The sequence below is a fragment of the Cuculus canorus genome, chromosome 1, assembly GCF_017976375.1.
Source record: "Cuculus canorus isolate bCucCan1 chromosome 1, bCucCan1.pri, whole genome shotgun sequence".
Taxonomy (NCBI): domain Eukaryota; kingdom Metazoa; phylum Chordata; class Aves; order Cuculiformes; family Cuculidae; genus Cuculus; species Cuculus canorus.
The window spans coordinates 49,769,458-49,788,776 of record NC_071401.1 but is presented as its reverse complement, the minus strand read 5'-3'; the positions used below and the strand labels follow the sequence as shown (position 1 = coordinate 49,788,776).

The 19,319-nt window shown below is 39.1% G+C and overlaps 1 protein-coding gene across 1 annotated transcript in view; it reads left to right on the top strand.

The window, feature by feature from the left end:
* Window positions 1-19,319, top strand: part of ITGBL1 (integrin subunit beta like 1) — a 131,414-nt gene that overhangs the window by 729 nt on the left and 111,366 nt on the right. Inside the window, exon 2 of the mRNA XM_054082894.1 lies at window positions 1,025-1,224. Coding sequence (XP_053938869.1) covers window positions 1,025-1,224 — 200 coding nt within the window. The remainder of the gene's footprint in view (window positions 1-1,024; window positions 1,225-19,319) is intronic.

The following is a 19,319-nucleotide window of genomic DNA, read 5'->3' as shown; positions in this document are numbered from 1 at the left end:
GTTAGAAAGTTATTACTCTTTGCACTCGAATCCCTAAATTCTGCTGCCTGAGCAGAGCAGGCACCTAACAAGGCTGTGTGTTTTAGCTCTTCGGTACAGTGGCACAGGGAGGCCCTCTGCCCTTTGCTCTTCTCCTCCACCAGGGCCGGCACCTGCCTGCACCTGCCTGCAGCTCCTTTGCTCCACAACCCGCAAAATCTGCATAAGTGCAGTTACTTTCACCTCAGTCCTCCGTATTCCCTTGCACTGTGAGCATCTATTTTTGGCTTGGACAGTCCTTTGTTCTTTTCTTCCTACAATCCAGCTCCTCATGGGGCAACTGTGGTTTTCTCTGTGTAAGTCCTGAAAGTCCTGATTTCTGTGTGCTCCAGTGCTTGGGACAATTGCAGGGCAGAGCTGCAGATTTTTAGATCTAGCATCCAGATTCTGCTGACTTTACAAAATCCACTGCCACAAACTACAGTGTTACATGGAAAGCAGTGATTTCTTTGGTTTCGTTTTCCTATGAAATCATGGATCCTACGTATCATCTGACAACTAGAAGGATTACCATGGCAGATGTATTTTATTAGAATCAACCATAGGTTTGCTTTTTGGCATCATATATTCTTGTTATGCTACCTAGGTTTTTGGATGTATGCATCTTTTCTAAGGCTTTTGGTATACTTCAGATAGCAATGTTTCATGATAGATAATCAAGTTATACACGTATATGCATCTATACCAGATATGCATAATGAAAAAGAAGATGAGCCTAGTGCAGCTACCAAGGTAAGTCAAATACGATATAAACAGTCTCACAGGTAGAAATGAGTTTTTTGATGAAAGAGAAGAAAATTACATTATTTGAGACAAGTAGTAATTTACAACCATAAATAAAGCAGTAGTATTATAAACAATATTCTAGGGAATGGCTGGAGCCATGGCAGGAGGGTGGTTTCCCATGAGCCAAGCTCTTATCAGTTCTGAGCTGCTGCAAAACCTGTCTTTAACTGCAGCTTGTTCTCTTTGCTGTCCTCCACAGGAACAGTCCTTCATGCCGACTGTCCCAGACTGAATCGGAGCTCAGGTGCCAGGTCCCAGGGGGGAAGCTATGCAGTGGCAGAGGCAGTTGTGAGTGTGGAGTCTGCATCTGCCAAGTGACTGAGTCAGGCAAATACTACGGTCCGCTCTGCCAGTGCCATGACTGGATGTGCGAGGTCTATGACGGGAAAATCTGCGCAGGTAAAGAAGCTGCTATAGCGACAGAAGCTTAGAAAATTATGAGTGTATGTTATAGCCAGATATGTGTTGGGAATGCAGCACACTGATATAGTAGAGGTGCAGTTATATATATGTCCCTGAACTATGACTCTAAATGGGATTGTGGGCACATCCAAGGATTTCACTAGATTAAAGGATAGAAGTCAAAAGCATCATCTCTTCCCTAAAATAGGACTTTCATCAGATAAAGCTTCACTTGCAGCAGTGGCAAACCCAGGAACTGCTTTAGGTTGAAGAATCTACAAACTGCGCTTTGAATATAATACAAGACACAATATTGCTTACATTTTTCATATAATATTGCTACATTTGACTGTGTGCCTAATCATGGCATAGTGCTACCTACCAAGGCTTTAAACTATCTCTGAACAATCAATTTTGTCCCGTATTTTTTTTTCCTTCTCCTGATATGAGGAAGGTTTGCTGTAACAGGTACCTCACTGAGAATGTATAAATGCAAAAACTTTGTTTTTCTCTGAGTGATAATAATGCTTTCCAAATATAGAGTTAAAACAATGCAATTGTAGTGTGGTTTCAGAGATTTCCCTCCTGACACCATATTCTTAAGTGACAGATGTAATAACATACATTTCTGGGACAGAGTTTAGTCCCTGCTAGTTGCTGGAACATGTCACTTGGTTTGCATCTAAACAATATCACTCTTTCATCTTTCCAGCTGTCTTTACTTAAGTTTCTGGGCTATTTCAGTAAGATTTTGGGCTGTTTTGTTTTTTTTTTTTTTTTTTTAAGAATCTTAGAATAGGATTTTAGAAAAAAGCAGAGAGAAGATATGCCATCACATTCCTAAGGGGATTCAGCCTGGAGCTTGATGAAAGAGGCCACAAGTGTACTTCATTTCTAGTATCCGTGCTTCAACAGCTTTACCAGATTCACACAAACGTGTCATCTTTTCAGGCCAAAAAATCTGCAATTAGGTCAATGGGAATGTTACAGGAATTCTCCTGGTAAAAGGATAACACAAATGAATTCCAGGAGTGGATTTGGCAAATTTTGTAGGAAAAAAAAGAGCAACTTATTCTAGCAACAATGTAACTAAGAATAAGAAGTCCAAAAATAACATTAAAAGATCAAGGATAGGATTAAGAGAAAAATATTTGCATTTGGCACTTAAGACTTTAGAGTTTCGATGAGAAACTGATTTATAGATTCTCCAGTCAGCAGTTTTAAGTCCAATAATATAAGAAATATTGGGTGTCTTCTGATCATTTCAGTGCTTTGTTATCCTAAATGTGAATTTTTGGGTTTTGTGTGATTTAAATATGTTTGGTGTTGCTGCTGGGGTAATTGTATGAAGTGAAACTAAAAGCTTCTCCAATTTTAACATTCTGCAACAAACTCGACTATCAAGTTCCATTTAATGTCATGATCAGCGTCTGCAAGTTTTGTCAGTGCTTTGGTGGAAAGGGCTGCTGACAGGGTAAACAAATCCAAGAGATTTCTAATAATATTTGGCTTTTGTGTAGCACTTCATGCAGTGGTTCACAGATGTGAATATCAAGTTTTTAGATGTTTTTTTAAACATTTTTCTTTTTTAGTTGTCACCTTTTCTAGCTGGAGTATTGAAGCTGCATTACCATTGAGATGTCAAATAACTTAAATTCACATTTCTGGAAAAAACAGTATTAAAAATATCAGTATAAAGTAATGGGAAAGGAAACAACTGTGAAGGACCTAGGGGTTTTGCTTGTTTGGTTTGGTTTTTTTTTTTATTTTTTGAGTGTCCGGCTGACTTTGTTGGAGTCTAGAGCTAGGAGAGTGGCCCAGGTGACTCCTTTGGGGCTGGGAGACAGGGTCTGGATCTGGGCCGTGAAACGTCTCCTTTTAGGCTGTGCTCCCTCTCCTCTTTTTTCCTCTCCCCCTCTCATTTTTAGTCACTTTAAGTTTTATCTACATAGGAGAAGGGGACAATAGAAAGGATGGTCAGATCTACTGTGACTGGCAGGAGACTGGTCCTTGTGTATGAATAATGTCCCACCCCACCCCTTCAGTGAGCTGCATCTTCTCATATTTCTTAAAGTTATGCCACCAAGCTGATTTCCTATGTACCACATACTTCCCTTTCTTTGCAATTTTTAAGCACATTTTTTACTTGATGAATGATGAAATTAGATTTACTTTAGGTGAGTAGCTGAAATGTCTTATGGCAGTTCTGTTCCTGTTTCCTGCTTTGTTTTAATTTTTCCTGGTTTTATTTTTACATTTGCTGTTTTATCTCATTGCGGGTCTCTCCTGATAACAATAACTGCCAACTGCTACTAGATGCAGAGCTTCCAGACACTAATTGAATATTCCTTATGGTATTTGAGATTAATGCTGTTTCACACAAGCTACTTTTCAAGCTGCCAGAGTGATGCCATTTTCAAGTACCTGATGTCTGACTATCGGTGATGTTCATATTCAGTGTTGGACAGACAGTTGAGTTGCTTAAGCCAAGGATAACTGTGTTTCCTTGACAGTCAGTTCAGACATATCTCCACTTCCCTCTCCTGTCCCAGCTAAACAAAATACTTAGTTGCTCAATATGCATTTCATTATCTTCGAGGCATTTTCTGGCTCAGATTCACCTTCTGGACCAGTTGTTGGACACCCATATGCTGAAGAGGGAGGACCTGATGATGAAAAGCTGTCCATCTCTGTATGATTTGCTTTTTCTTATCGCTTTGTAATAGCAATAGAAAAGAGATTATGCCATGAGTAATGAGGAAGAATAGCAGATACAGATATCTCTGTCATTTTTCTCTCCCTTGAGACTTCTTTTCTGTGTTTCACTTCCATGATGTTCCATGCACTTCGAGGGGAACTTTGATCATTTTTTTTGCCATTTATCCTACTGAGATTGATGAAGCAATAGATGACCTTTCCTGGAATCAGAAACAGAGAGAGACAGAAATGAAGTGCTGTAGTCTGAGTGATTGAGTCCTCCATCTTTCTCAGCAGCCTTTTTGTCTGCCTGCTGTATCATAGGGTGTAGAAGAAAGAAGAATAGAGTCTCAATACTACAATTCTCTTTGCAGCGTTGTTGACATCTTTATTTTTTCACTTGCTGCTGGTCTTCAAGGAGGTGAACTAAGAGGAGGAAAACTGAAAAATGCTACTTCAAAATCCCAAAGTATTTATGCTTCATTCAAAGCAGACAATGTAGTTGTTGTTTATTTGCAAACAGTAGTTCTGACCTTAGACAGTTTCATACTGCCTCAGGCTTTCTTAGCATAAGTGGAGGCTGTGCTGTGTGCTACGGAAAGTGGAATGCAGCACTAATTCCTGTCACATTGCTGCTTGATACCTGTTTTTTCTGTGGTTTTGCAGAGTAGGTGAAAATAAATTTTAGTGAATTGGTTTTCGGTTAATCTTGTTTACTGTGCCTGTGATTAATGAAGACAGAAAAAGCAAACTAAGTGTAGACCTCCATGGCCAGCTGGAGAGGGAACACTCTATGTGTTCCTAGAGAACAGAGAATGGAAACTACCATCTGGGATATGAGACAGTGTGACTGCATTGCTCATAGTTGGTGAGATCAAGGGGCAGATATGATTTGGTGATGGCAAAGACAGTAACATAAGAACAAGGGCTCTCTTTGCTCTCAACTATAATAATTACCTTTTTCTTCCCCCATAGTTATAAGGTTTTATAAACAATTTTTCTTCCAAACTAAAATACTTTTTACACTTACTGAATAGTAGTGGCAACTGCGCAATTTACCACTGCCATAAACATCTAAGGGGGAGCTTCTGTTGCCTTAGTTCAGGCCAGTGAAAGACTTTTTTTCTCTTTCTTTCTCCAAAGCTGTAGTTGCTGTAAGTGTTGCACTTATTTTAAGACTAGTTCGGCAATGTAATGGCACTGTTAGTCATAGGTTTTCACAGCCAGAGGTGTTATCATAGTTACGTGAAGGATAGAATGATACCAGTGCCATTATTTTCCACTTTGTAAGGCTTTAAACTATGCAGAGAACACAAGTGAAAAAAATAAGTTGACAAGGAGTGGATGTAGAACTACTAAACAAATCAAAATTGAAGTATTGCTGTAATAAGTAGTTCTGCATCCATGTGAGTTTATTGCATATGAGGCCCTATTGGAGAGAGTTAAGAAGTGCAGAATGGAATTTGGAGACCATCTTGAGTTGAGGACTGTTCTTTGGACAAAAGCTGTATAGTACTTTTAGGCAGAGCCATCTTAGCTGATTTGGAGATGCTCTAACAACTATTCTCCTGTATTTGTATTGAAGGGAGCTCTGACATGCTGATTTTTCATTGAGCAGCAATTTTTGCTAAAAGTGTGAAGAAAACCCAGTCTTTGACCTGCATCAATTGCCATTTGATCCAGAGAGAAATCAAAAGCCCTGGGTTTTGAGAAAAGGGCTCTTCTCTGTCAAAGGCCACGTTCGCGAAGACTGAGATGTGATGCATGTGTCATTGGAGACACAGTCTCCTAAAAAGACCAAGTTAAAAACAGGACAGGAGGCTACTGATGGAAATGGAGGTTGCAGTTCTTCTCTGGCCTGGTTTGCTTTGTTCTGGGTTTCAGAACTTGGTTTAACTCACACTTAAGTGTGATAATAACACACGTTTCTTTTCAAAACAGGTCTTCCGAATTCCAGTAGGAGAGAAATTCTGATAGCATAGACTGCACTTAGCAGGATCTTTGCCTTGCTAAGTGCATGGGGTCCAATGCAGGATTACAAAGCACAACCTAAAGCCTGTATTATTCTCAACTTTATGCTATTGGTACCTGACCTTGGGTAAACTCAGATCGCCTTGATAATCTACAATTGCAGTAGTTCTAAATGTAGTATATTCATAGAAGTTAGTTAGAGCCACGAGGTAGTTCAGACTAGTTCAGAGAGAGGCATTGAGAGGGAAATTACTAGAAGGGAGACATTTTTAAAGTATTTTATTAAATGATTTGTGGCTATATGCCTAGCTCTCGTTTTAAGCACCTTTAGTTCTTTGTGTCTTTCAAACTAAAGCATTCATCTGTAGATATCGCTCATGGATAATATGTGCTAGTTTGAAAACTAAAAAGTGAAGGCATGTGGAAGGACAGGCTTTTTGCAGCACACGGCAGAGCTGGAATGCAGCACCTTTGGCCATCACCAACAGCAAAGCAAGGCTGGGAGCAGCACCTCCTTCACCTTTTGCCCTTGTTCAGTCAAGGTTGACGAGCTTATCTGTTGAGTAAAAAAGCAAACCTTTGTGTAAGTTTTAACAATGTAAATGAGTGTTCTGAAGTGAGTTTGAATTTTTATGCTATTCACGGGCTGATAATGAACTGAAGTGTTTTTTATTTATTTGAAAACATTCCCTCTGTGACAAAAGTGCTTTCACAGACTGAGCCTTTTTTAAAATGCTCATGTTTCTTTGTCATTAATATGGAAAAGATACAGATGATAGAAAATAGATGGTGTACTTAATGTTGCAAAGAGTGTTTTAATGATCTTACCCGCTTCATCACTGAATGGGTTTCAGCAAGTGTTGACAGTTTTTGTCAGACATTGACAGGCTTGGTAAGATTTTTCTATGCTCAGTTAAAGATCTATTGTTGATAGCTGGCCCTGTAAAGGGACATCAAACTTTCCATCACTTTTGCCACTGGACTGCACACCTTTCAGTATGGCTGTTCCCAGATAGTTTATCCAGGCAAGGAACATGTAGCTGATTTAAAAAGTTTCCATGAGCTTTTTTTTTAAGAAGACACATTACACTGCTGATGTTATCCCAGGAAAAAAGGCAGTTTGCCTGAAAAAGGCTGGTGCTTGGCTGCCATGCAAAGACTCCAAATTGCATATATGGTACTGAAACTTATCAATGTTTTAACTGGAGTATATAGTGGAGGGAGGCCACCTTACTTTGTGGTGCACTGCAGTTGTATTGCTGAAGTCATATTTCTTTTAGAGATGGGAGGACTATGGAGAACAAGGTAAAGGAGTTGAAACTGCACTTTTTTATTTGAGTTCTTTGGTTTTTTTTTTAATTTTCCCCAGAAAGAGGGGATTGTTTTGGCCCAAACCACTTGCCAGTCTTGTTCATAGCAGTGATTCTAGATAGAATCATAGATTCATAGCAACATAGAATCATGGAATCATAGAATCATAGAATGGTTTGGTTTGGAAGGGACCTTAAACATCATCTAGTTTCAACCCTCACACCATGCACAAGGACAACTTCCACTAGCTCAGGTTGCTAAAAGGCCAATCCAACTTGGTCTTGAACACCTCCAGGGACGGGACACACATGATTTCTCTGGGGAACTTGTTCCAGTGCCTCACTGCCCTCATAGTAAAATATTTCTTCCTAATGTCTAATCTAAATCTCCCCTCTTCCATATTAAAACTGTTACCCCTTGTCATATTCCTACACTCTCTCCCCTTCTTTCATGTGGGCCCCCTTTAAGTACTGGAAAGCTGCAATAAGGTCTCCCTGGAACCTTCTCTTCTTTAGACTAAACAAGCCTAAATCTCTCAGCCTGTGCTCCGGCCCTCTGATCAACTCTGTGGTCCTCCTCTAGACTTGTCGCAGCAGATTCATGTCCTTCCTGTTCTGAGGCCTCCAGAACTGAATGCAGTACTCCAAGTGAGGTCTCAAGACAGCATAGCAGAGAATCTCCTCCCTTGCCCTGCTGGTCACATGTCTTTCGATGCAGCCCAGGACATGGCTGGCTTTGTGGGCTGCAAGTGCTCGTTGCTGGCTCCTGTTGAGTTTCTCATCCACCAGCATCTCTAAGTCCTTCTCTTCAGGGCTACTCTCAATCCATTCTCCACTCAGCCTATAGGAGAATGGAGATCCACTCTCCTGACCAGGTGCAGGACCTTGCACTTGACCTTGTTGATCTTCATGACGTTCACATGGGCCCACCTCTCAAGACTGTCAAGATCCCTCTGAATGGCATCCTTTCTCTCCAGCACGTTGACCGCAACGTACAGTTTGATGTCATCAGCAAATTTGCTGAGTATGCCCTCAATCCCACTGTCCATGTCACCAACAAATATGTTAAAAAACACCGGTCCCAATACTGGCCTCTGTGGAACACCACTCATCACCAGTCTCCACTTGGACATTGAGCTGTTGACCACAACTCCCTGAATGTAACCATCCAGAAAATCCCTTGTCCACTGAGTGGTCCAGCCATCAAATCCATGTTTCTCCAATTTAGAGACCAGAATGTTGTGCAGAACAGTATCAAATGCTTTGAACACGTTCAGGTAGATTATGCTGGTTACTCTTCCCTTATCCAGCAATGCTGTGGCCCCATTGTAGAAGGCCCCCATATTCGTCCAGCACAATTTGCCCATAATGAAGCCATGACTGTTACCAATCATCTCCTTATTTTCCATCTGCCTCAGCAGAATTTCCGGGGGGATCTGCTCTGTGATCCTGAAAAGCACAGAAGTTAGAATGACTGGCCTGTAGTCGCCTGGCTCTTCCCTTTTTCTTTTTTTAAAAATGAGAGTTATGTTTCCCCTTTTTCCCAGTCTGTAGGAAATTCACCAGACTGCCATGACTTTCGAAGTAGGCAGGGGGCTGGGACTAGATGATCTTTAAGGTCTTTCCCACCCAACCCATTCTCTGAATATATGAATATTTTAAAAGGCTATTTAAAAGCTTCCTTTCCTAAAGAGTGAGTGAGTAAGTATTTGCAGATAGGGGTTTGTGAGCTGGGGTGTAGGGGGTGGGCTGAACAACATCTCAAGCAATTACATGATTAGATTCTCCTATGAGGTGGAATAGATCTTCAAGAGAGTTTACTTGTTGCTATACTGTCCCCGTTCTTAAAAGAACAATTACTTTCCTAATGCTCCTGAGACCTGCTTTGCCCTTCTGCCTGTCTGCCTGAGTAGTAATGATGATATAAACCAGGGTATTTTATTGCCAGTGACTGGAAGAGTGGCAATCAGAGTCTTTGGAGGCATATCTGGGGCTCTTCATGGGGAAAGTGATTGGAATTACCACCTCTGACACAGGCAGGAATGAACTGAGTAATAACTCTGATTTGGAAAATGTTACAGTCAAATGCTATTGCCTTGGCAATGGCATGCAGCAGAAGATGTACCTGAAACACCTGTTCGCAGTGTTCCTGGGGACAATGGTGGGGAAAGGGAGAGGTGTAAATGGGCTGTGGGAGAATCCTCACATACCTCAAAAACACTGCTATGGTCCACCTTCTTCAATTATGATTGTTCTGATCTTCTGTTTCCAGCAGCTCTAGTTCTGCCTTTTAAACGAGGTGGTGTCAGTTCTTTTAAATATTTGGGAAGTCAGCCTTCAGGAGCCGCAGTTGGAAGCTATTGGATGCAAAAATAGGTCTTTTTATATATTTTTCCTGTTTTGCATGTACATCCTGCTTTGCAAGTACATCCTGTTTTGAAGGACTACTGGAGAAGTTCTGACCTCTCACTTTGGGAACATGGAAGAACAGAAATGTACCAGGACAACTATTTTCATCTCATAAGTGCACCTGAAGAATGTTCAAGTCTTGTTGAACTGTGGCAATGCTATGTTAAAAGCCCCATAAGAAAAAGTTGCAGTGTGGTTCTGCTGAACGCTCTTGCAGAATTGTTCCTTTTAATCACTATATGCTTCTCATCTAAGAAACCACTTAGGTGGGGGTCTCAGAACATACAGCAATGTTACCCTAATGATTTGCACTGACCTGATTCTTTCTCAAGCAGTTTTTAAACTGGAGAAAATAGTGACAATTAATTAGTTGTACAGCTGTAGTCTGACTGGCAGTGATAAGGCTGAGACCTTCCCTTATGGAATCATAGAAATTAGTATTACAAATTTACCTAGCTTTTTGTCTGGTGTCTTTGTAGTCAAATGAATTCTGCGGTAAGCAGATAAGCTGTAAGAAATGTATTTAAATTTAGAAAATGGCCTTGAATCACTTCATTAGAGTACTGTTGTAGGGCTGGTGCTTTCAATGACCATGTTTTGAAATAATTTTGTTTCATTCTTGCTTCTTTTTCAAGCCATAAATAATCCTCTTCAGAAACACAGCAAGTGTAATGAAGCACAACTCTCAGTTTGTGCCTAGGAAGAGATCCAGATGTCAGCTATCACTGAAAGAAAATTTCCCATCACGTCCAGAATGAGCAGTTTCTCTAGATGGGAATTGAGAATGTAGGAGAAATTGCAATTTAATGCAACTACTCTTTGTTTATGTGGGTTCCCCTACAGTATGTGGAAATGTTTTATTTAAGGCAGAATGCTCAAGTTTCATTCTTAGATTATCCTTTATGGAAAAAAAAAAAAAAGATCAATTTTAGCAGGCCCTGCTCTCATTTAGCTTCTTAAGTCTGTCTGATTTAGCCACTGCAGCTTAAGGTAAGGCTGCCATGCCTTGGAGAGCTCTTGGAGCTTTCTCTTTCCTGCTTCTGTTACTGAAAATCCATTCGAGAACTACCCAGAACAAACCTGTTCCTTCACCAACTCCAGATATAGTCAATTTTTCTTCTCTTTCTCAAACATACCCATATCCCTTTCTCATTCACAGGGCTTTTGGGCATGTTTTACAGTAAGAGAGAATGGTACATTTTCTACTCCTTTTTATTTATTTATTTATTTATTTATTTATTTATTTATTTATTTATTTCCCCAATTGCTTAATTTATTGAAGCATAGAGAAAAAATGTTGGAGCATATGACTGGCATTGGTTATAAACTTGTTTCCTTTGTATGTGACTTCTTCTAAACAGAGAGGCTCAACTGTAGCATAAAATTGTGTATTGCAATAAAATGTAAATTTTGCAAGCTCTTTTCAAGATTTATAATGCTCAACTTCCTACTACCTTTGTGTCTGTGATGCACAAATACAACAAAAAATTGATTGGAGATAGGATTGCAAAATTAGCAAACTCCAGTCATGTACTTTGTTAGATTTAGGAGTGGATCCTGTCACTCATCTCTACTCTTCAGGTTAAAAAAATGTTTTAATAGAAGCAAATGGCGTGGCTTTTTTTTTTTTTTTTTTTTTTAATCTAGACAGAAGCCTATGTTTTCACCTGACATGTCTAATGAAATCAATACAGCTATACTAACAAAGAACTGGTCTCACAACATTTCCTTCCCTTCTTTATCCAGAATCTCCAGTTAATAGCAGACAAAATTCACAATGGTGTCATAAAGACCCTGTCATTTACCTGCAAATGGTAGCAGTAAGATAAGAATAACAATAATTAAATCTCCAAAGTTTAGAATGCTTTTAAGCCTGACAACATTTTTACATGATTTTCTGTTATGTTTGCCTCCTATTGTATTGGAGGTTTTTCTTCTCTTCTACTGTACAGCTTTAAAGAGTTACATGATACTCAGCAGTATTTTGACAGGAAATTAGCCAAAGTAATTTTTCTCCAGACTGGCAGAGTTCAATTTAGCAGAAATGAGACTTTTGTGTAAACATTCAGATAAATGAAAACCACTATTTCAAAGAGTTAGACCCTGTTTTATTAATTAAGGAATTGGTTACACTGAGAAATCTTGATCAAGTTTTATGGAATAGTCTGCTGATTTGGGAAGCCATGATAAGATTTTCTAATTGCATGAGCAGGATATGTATCTATCCCCTTTCCATTCTCCATCTTACTGGTTTTGTTTAAGAGTTCGGTGCAATTTTGTTTTGTAAATAAGAAAATTCAATTTTAAATGCAGCTGTTAATTGTTTGAATATGTGTCTGCTACACTTACTGCAGGTTATTAGAGATTTTATTTACAGACATTATCGAGAAAATATAGCATGGTTTCTCCATCAATGGTTTCAAAGAGATATACTATATGAGGATTTTTTGAATTAAGTTCTTGCAGAATATTACCTTGGAGGAGGTATCTAAATAAAAATATGACCACAGTCTTCATTGTTTTTCATGAGTGCCTATCAAGGCAACTCATAGTTTATAAGTTTTTAAAATAATCTTACTCTGACTGGTACATCTTTTATCAGGCTCTTTCATAGCAAGCACATAATTCCTGTGGTCCTTCATGCGTTCTTTCAGTCCTCTGTCTTTTTGAATTTCAGGTGTCATCTTGGCTTTACATCCATCTTTTCTCTATAAGCAGTGGTTACCAGCCCCACTCTGAACATGTTGGTTATTTCCAGTTTACCCAAATTGTTTCTTCTAACTCCAGTCCTAGCTCTCAGAGTTTTTCCTGCTTTTTGAGTGGCCTCTGTTTGGCCCAGTTCTTGGCACTGCTATTCCTAGGTTTCCTAATCCATTCCTCCGTCTCATCAAAGAACAGTGTTGGTGAAGGCCTCGTGGAATGTAGATCCTCCTTGGCTCTTTTTACAGTTATTGGTGGCTCTATCTCAAACCAATGACCTCTACTCTCGCTCTTGTGTCTCAGGACAGTATTTTCTCAGGGGAGGCATGACTGAAAGACCAGCTGAACTGCCTTACTGACCTTGTAGAAGTTAAACACATTTGTATGAAATTAAATATTTTCGTAGCTCATGCTTTATTCATGCCAGTATTACTCAGTTGTGGAGGCTCCTGGAGGGATGTGATTCTAAACCACAGAATCCTTAAAATAGGCTTAAATCAGGTGTATCCTGCTGTCTCATAATTTTTCCCTGCCTCAGCTTTTTCTCCTTCCTAGAGTAGGAGCCACAGAACACCAAAAATTTTACAGTTTATTTTAGTTACTTGGAATTATCTGCACATTACTTTTGTTGAATTATCTGTGCATCACTTTACTTTTTCCCAGGAGAGGGAATTTCTTGTCAAGAGTAAAAAAAGCTTGTCTTAGGGGGACTGTGGAATCTCTGTCACAGGAGAGTTCAAGAACAGGTTGGACAAATACCTGTCAGGAAGGATCAGCATACATTTATTTGTGCCTTCAGGCACAGAAGTTGACCAGATGATCTCTTCCAGAGGTCTCTTTGAGGCTCATTTTCTTTGATATTACTGTGAAAACAATTCTCTGGCTCGGTGTTCTGCCTTAGTGAGAAGGATCCGGGATAGTATAATCATAATTTTTATCATGCTATTATGTTTATAAACATAATAATTTATGGAAAGGGATGTATAACCATTGATTTCAAGAATACGAACTTTCATCTTTTGCAGTATTTATAGCATTTTGTAAAATATAAGTGTCTGTTTCAGGTTTCTAAATAACCAGATTTCTAAATGACCACTACCAAGTCAAGCAAGAATGATCCTGGAAACACGTTTGCTTGTTTAAAGTTTAAGCATGGTTTGAACATAGACACATAAATTAATGCTTTCTGGAGATAAGTGGTAGGTTAACTTCTGTAACATGCTCAGAGTCACGGAGGACTTTTTGTATCCAACCCTTTTCCTTTTGTATCCAAGCCTTTGATGAGAAGGAAGCAGTGGAAGCATTAAACAGAAGCACTTCTTTTTTCTTTTTTTTTTTTCTTTTTCTTTTTCCATTCTTTGTTTAAACAAGTGGATTCTTAGTCAGCTATTGGCCTTATGGATAACTGGCAAAATGTACAAGACAGCAAGGAGACATGAATGGTTGCCCTGCTGTTTCATGTAGGATAAAGCAAAACATGACAAAAATTATAATCTGGAAGTTCCTTATCCTCGTTGGCTTCATTAAACACCAAATGACATAATTCCTACTTAAACAGGGACCACATCTGTTCTGCATTTTTTACTAGAAGTAAATATGTAAAAAAGTCTTGTCAGATAATGAAAAAAGGATAGCAAGCAGTATGACATTGCTAATAGGCTTACAGACATAGGCCTGGTTTTCAAGTGCTGCTATAAGGATATGCATTCCCTATGTTGTCACAATATATTATTCTACTTTCCAGAAGGTTTATTATTCTTGGACAGCAAGTAACTGAAGCCTGTGGTGATACTGAACACATTACTTGGATTGATGGCAAATCAAAAGACATTGCCATTGTCTTTCGTAGCAGTGAGAACTGGGGAGTTGCCTCTACTCTTCACTTCCTTATCTTAAAAACACCCAGATATACACAGGATAATGCTATGCATGGCATATGGCACAGGTCTATATGAATATTTCTTCTTTCCTTCTGTTGGTCTTTCCATATTGCCTAGGCATGTGGTCTTCATCACACTTCTCATGCACATTTCTAGGAAGGGAATGGGAAGTTCCACCTGCTACAGGAGGCTTCCTCAGTCTTTTTTTTCCTCCTCCATCCAAGAAATAAGAAAACACTGCTACTTAACTTTCCTATAGCCTGGTGTACTACACATCCCTTTAGGCAGACCCTTCACGGAGCTATGTTTTGGTCTTGTGGGTATTGAGTCATTCATTGTTTGTTGTTGCTGAGAAGCAATGGTTTCAGAAGCTGCTGTATGGGAATAAATATCTGTGCTTCTTGACTGTGTATTCCGTAAAAAAAAATAAATTTGTGATGCTTATTTTTTGTTAGGTTAGCCTCAGAATAAAAGACAGTACTTTTAGAGGGTGAAGTTACACTGTCTATACTACGCAACAGAATTGTCACCTCACAAATGTAGTGATGGAGGCTGGTGTTGAAGAGTCACATTGCATCTTGGCATAATGGACATTCCCACCATACACTGTTCTTCCTCTTTTGCTCTGTCTTTTCTCCCCATGTAAGTCTCATAAGTAGGTTTAAATATCTGTCAGAGAGTTATATAGTATTGATGGATAATGTTGCTAATTCTGTCCCTACTTTAATGTCACTATATACAGAGTCTCCTTGCTACCTAAAACCTAATGTTTCATTTAGTCAAAATCACAGGGCTGTAGTGCTTCCCATATGATGACAAGCTGAGACTTGGGCTTGTTTAGCCAAAAGAAGAGGAGGCTCTGAGGAGACCTCAGAGCAGGCTTCCAGTATTGAAAGGGGGCCTACAGGAAAGCTGGGGAGGGGGTCTTTATCAGGGAGTGCAGTGACAGGATGAGGGGTAATGGTTTTAAGCTGTAAAAAGGGAGATTTAGATTACATATTAGGAAGAAATTCGTTTACTGTGGGGGTAGTAAGGCACTGCCACAGATTGCCCAGAGAAGTCGTGGATGCCCCATCCCCGGTGGTGTTCAAAGCCAGGCTGGATGAGGCTTTGAGCAGCCGTCTAGAGGAAGGTGTCCCTGTCCATGGCAGGGAGATTGGAACCGGATGATCTTTAAGGTCCCTTCCAACCCAAACTATTCTGTGACTCTGCGATCTACTTGACACCTTTATAATAAGTACTTGCTTCCCTCAAGCACATTCTTTTTTTCTGTCATAGCAATATCAAAACCTCAAGCTTTTGTTTGTATGCTGAACTGTCAGTTTGAATTTTTAAATCCTTTTTTCACAAATGGATCAGACTGAGCATTATGTTGGCTGCATACCTCCTAACACCTTCTGGCAAGTATCAGAAGCCAAGAGTTCCACTCTGCCATGGCTTATTACTTGGATGAAAAAGAATGAAAATGCGCATAGGAAATTTAATGTGGTGAAAGTGAGAAGAAAAGGGTTGAAGGTTGGAAACAAATGTAAAGACTCTGTATACAAGTAGCAGCTGGAATATATGAGACTACACACAGTACAGAGTGTTCCTCGAAACAGAAAAATGTAGGTCTGTAATAGCAGCCACAGTTATTAAACAACTAATTGATTTTGCAATGGTAATAGTCACAAAATTCCTAACCCAGTGGTTTCATTCAGCATGCAAGCCTGAAGCCATTGTGTGTGTGGTATAGATAGGGGAGACTAAACTTGGAGATGCCAAAAATCAGTAGGAAAATGTTAACATCTTTGCAGGCAAACAGCTAGGCAGGAAAATCCTATTTAGACCCTTAGAGAGACAAGACATTTCTGGAACAAATATGGGACAGAGCCAAAAACGATGATTTGTTTGATTGCTGTGCTGAAATCTATTGTATTGGCATTATGAGACATATTTTAGCATTAAAATGAAATAGGCAGGGAAATGAACACAGTTCAATGTCTTAATTGCATTTCCCTCAGTAGTGGCTTATTCCAGGTTAGTGTTTTAATAATAAAACCACTTTCACACTCTTTGAGATAATAAATGTATTAGAAATGCAATTTAAATAAAAATACTTTTCCTTCCTCACACTAAATACTGGAACATGTAAAATAAGTAGTTAAAAAATACTATTTGTATCATAGCTTTTGAAACTTCTTAGTCTGAGAACTAAAACAGATGCAGTCCAAATGCAAGGGAGTGACTTGGTACACAGAGTATCACCATCTAAACACTTAAGAGTCATGCTTCTGGCTTCTGGAGAGACAAATAAATTCAAAGTCAGATTGATCTTTCTGTCTTTTTGATATGTAAGCAAAGAATCCTTCTTTTTTAAATGGAATATGATCATCCATAATGCTTTTAAGGACCATCTGTTCTGCTGTTCTTGTATGCAGTTTTTCTGTTGGTGTAGTATGTACCAACTACGAACCCTTGGCCAAGGATGTACTTTGATATACCTAGGTTTCAAGCAGTTCCAGAGGTAATATAACAAGATCAGTTCTGTCAGGAGTTACTTAATCTATAAATGCATCTTGAAGCCACCTTTTTTTTTCCTTTGCAAGATGTTATCCTAGTGATGTATTTACATTGCAGTTAATATTTTCTGCTACTTTCCAGACACTTAATGGTAGGATGTGTTACAGAAGGCTTTCTGAAGATTATGTGTTTAAATATAATTTATATCAGTCCTACTCTTCGTTTCTGTGTTTTCTCTTAAATGTATTTCTATCTATGTTTTAATATGGCTGAGAAATATGATCACTTTTGCTGTTTTGCAGAGAGCCTAAGAACACTCTCTGATTTACAAATCCAGGGGAAATAAAATTGATACAGAGCTGTGCAGTCTGCTGAAGAGACTTGAGGGCTTCTCCTTGTAGATGTTTTAAGCTAGTATTGTTGTGAATATTCAAGACATAGTTTTTGGTTCCTGAGTAATGAGAAGTGGTCCTCAGAATCTTATGAACAGTTGTGCAGTTGTAAATGAGCAGGCAATTGACAGAAATATGGGTATTGGAGCAAAAGGTATAGAGGATATCTAGAGGCACCTGTTCATCCTGGGGGCCTACAAGAAAGCCATGGAGAGACTTTTTACAAAGGCCTGTAGTGATAGGGGCAATGGATATGAACTAGAGTGGGGCAGACTTAGACCAGACATAAGGAGGAATTTCTTCATAATGAGGTTGGTGAGGCATTGGCACAGGTTGCCCAGAATGGAAGTTGTGGATGCCCCATCCCTGGAGGTGCTCAAGGCCAGGTTGGATGGAGCCTTGGGCAGCCTGATCCAGTGGGAGATGTCCCTGCCCATAGCAGGGGGACTGGAACTGGATGATCTTTAAGGTCCCTTCCAACCCAAACTATTCTATGATTCTACGATTCTACGAGCAGCAGAATTTCTTCAGAGGATGAAAAAGATTTCATCACAGAAGATGAAGTGAGGAAGAAGTAAATAGGCATAGATATAGCTGTTAATAATTAATAAAAATAACAGTAATTTTGCTTCATTACTTTGCTTGTCTGCAAAACTCCAATTACTTTGCCTGCAGTGTTTGTAGTGGTTGTAGTCAAATTAGAGCATACAAAAGGGATTTAGATAAAAGTAGCAGAGGGTACTTAGACGTTTGTTTTTCCAGCAGCAGAAGTGACAGAGTAAGGAAAGTTAAACTTCATGAATATTAATATCAGCTGTGCTGAGACAACATTTTCAGGCTCTTACCACTGCTATTGAGAGTAGCTGTCCTTGTGTCACAATTTTGCTTATGTCACACACTCAACAATACAGACAGACTTACCTTCATGATCAAAAGGAGAACTTCAGTGCTGTGTTCTGAAATTCAACTGTACACATCCAGCTTCACTCCATACCAGGAGTCCCTTATATGTCAGGATCGATTGGGTTTTTTTTTAGGGGTTTTCTTCACTTTTGTAAAAAGTGCTAGTTCTCATGCTCAGTCATAAATTTTGACAGGCGAAAAAATAACATATGAGTTAAAAACCCCTCTGAAGTATATTCCCTTTTCCATATACTTCTTATTATAAACACATGATAATGTATTTTGCCATCACAAAGAAAGATTTGTCCAGTTTCAGAGCTCTTACTTTCTAGCATCTTTTTCAGCTACATTGGTTAAATTGTGAAAACAGAAAGAGTGGGCTGGTTCGGAGCCAGTCCATTAGAATAACATCAGAGAATAATTTAGGATGGAAGGGCTTGTGGAGGTTGACTGGTCCAACCTCCTGCTGTAGAAGGGCTGGCTTTGAAGTTGCTCAGGGTCATCACAGACATGAAGTCAAAACATGCCTATGTGACAAGATAAAAACAAAAAAAAAATCAAAATAGGTACAGACTGACATCTGCTGAAATAGCATGTAGTTGATCTGACTCATTTAGAAACTAGAAATAATTAAAAATAAACTTTGAAATGAGGAGAAATATTCTGAGACTAAACCAATTTATTTTGCCATTTTCTTCATTAAAAGTACAATACTTTTATCCTGAAAGCTGTTTCTCATAGCTCTGCAGTTTAAATCAGAAGAGAAAAGCAAGGCTTGAAATAAACATAAAGGCAGAAAAGAATAATTTTTTCATGGATTGTCTTTTAAGGAAGAGTTGTTAATTAGGCTAGATCTGCCTACCTCATTAGCACACAATCAGTCCATCTGCCCCAGGTTACTTCCTTTTCCTCATGTTTCTCTGCTCTCTCAAGCTACCAATAGACTTGGCTTTTTCTGTTGTATGTGTGCTAACCAGCTGTATTGATTATTCCTGAATTTCTACATGGACTGTTGAACTGTTAGGCATTTTCTTTTGGAAGACAAGCAGAAGGTAGTACATGCTACATGTCAGAAAGCAGAGGGATAGACTTGCTTAGTCCTGCAATTAAGCTTTTTTTGAAGTTGCAAGACCTTCAGTCAAAGGTTCATCAGTCGAAGATATCTGGAAGCAAGGAACATGAATATTTCATAATTCAAATTTTAAAAAAAAGAAATATTGGTTTTATTGCTTGGGTCAAAGCTCCACTCTGTTAACCTAGGATGCAGTCTTAGAACTACTATCTGTGTCGCAGGCTTTGTGCCTAGTGAGAGATCATTAATAAGCAAC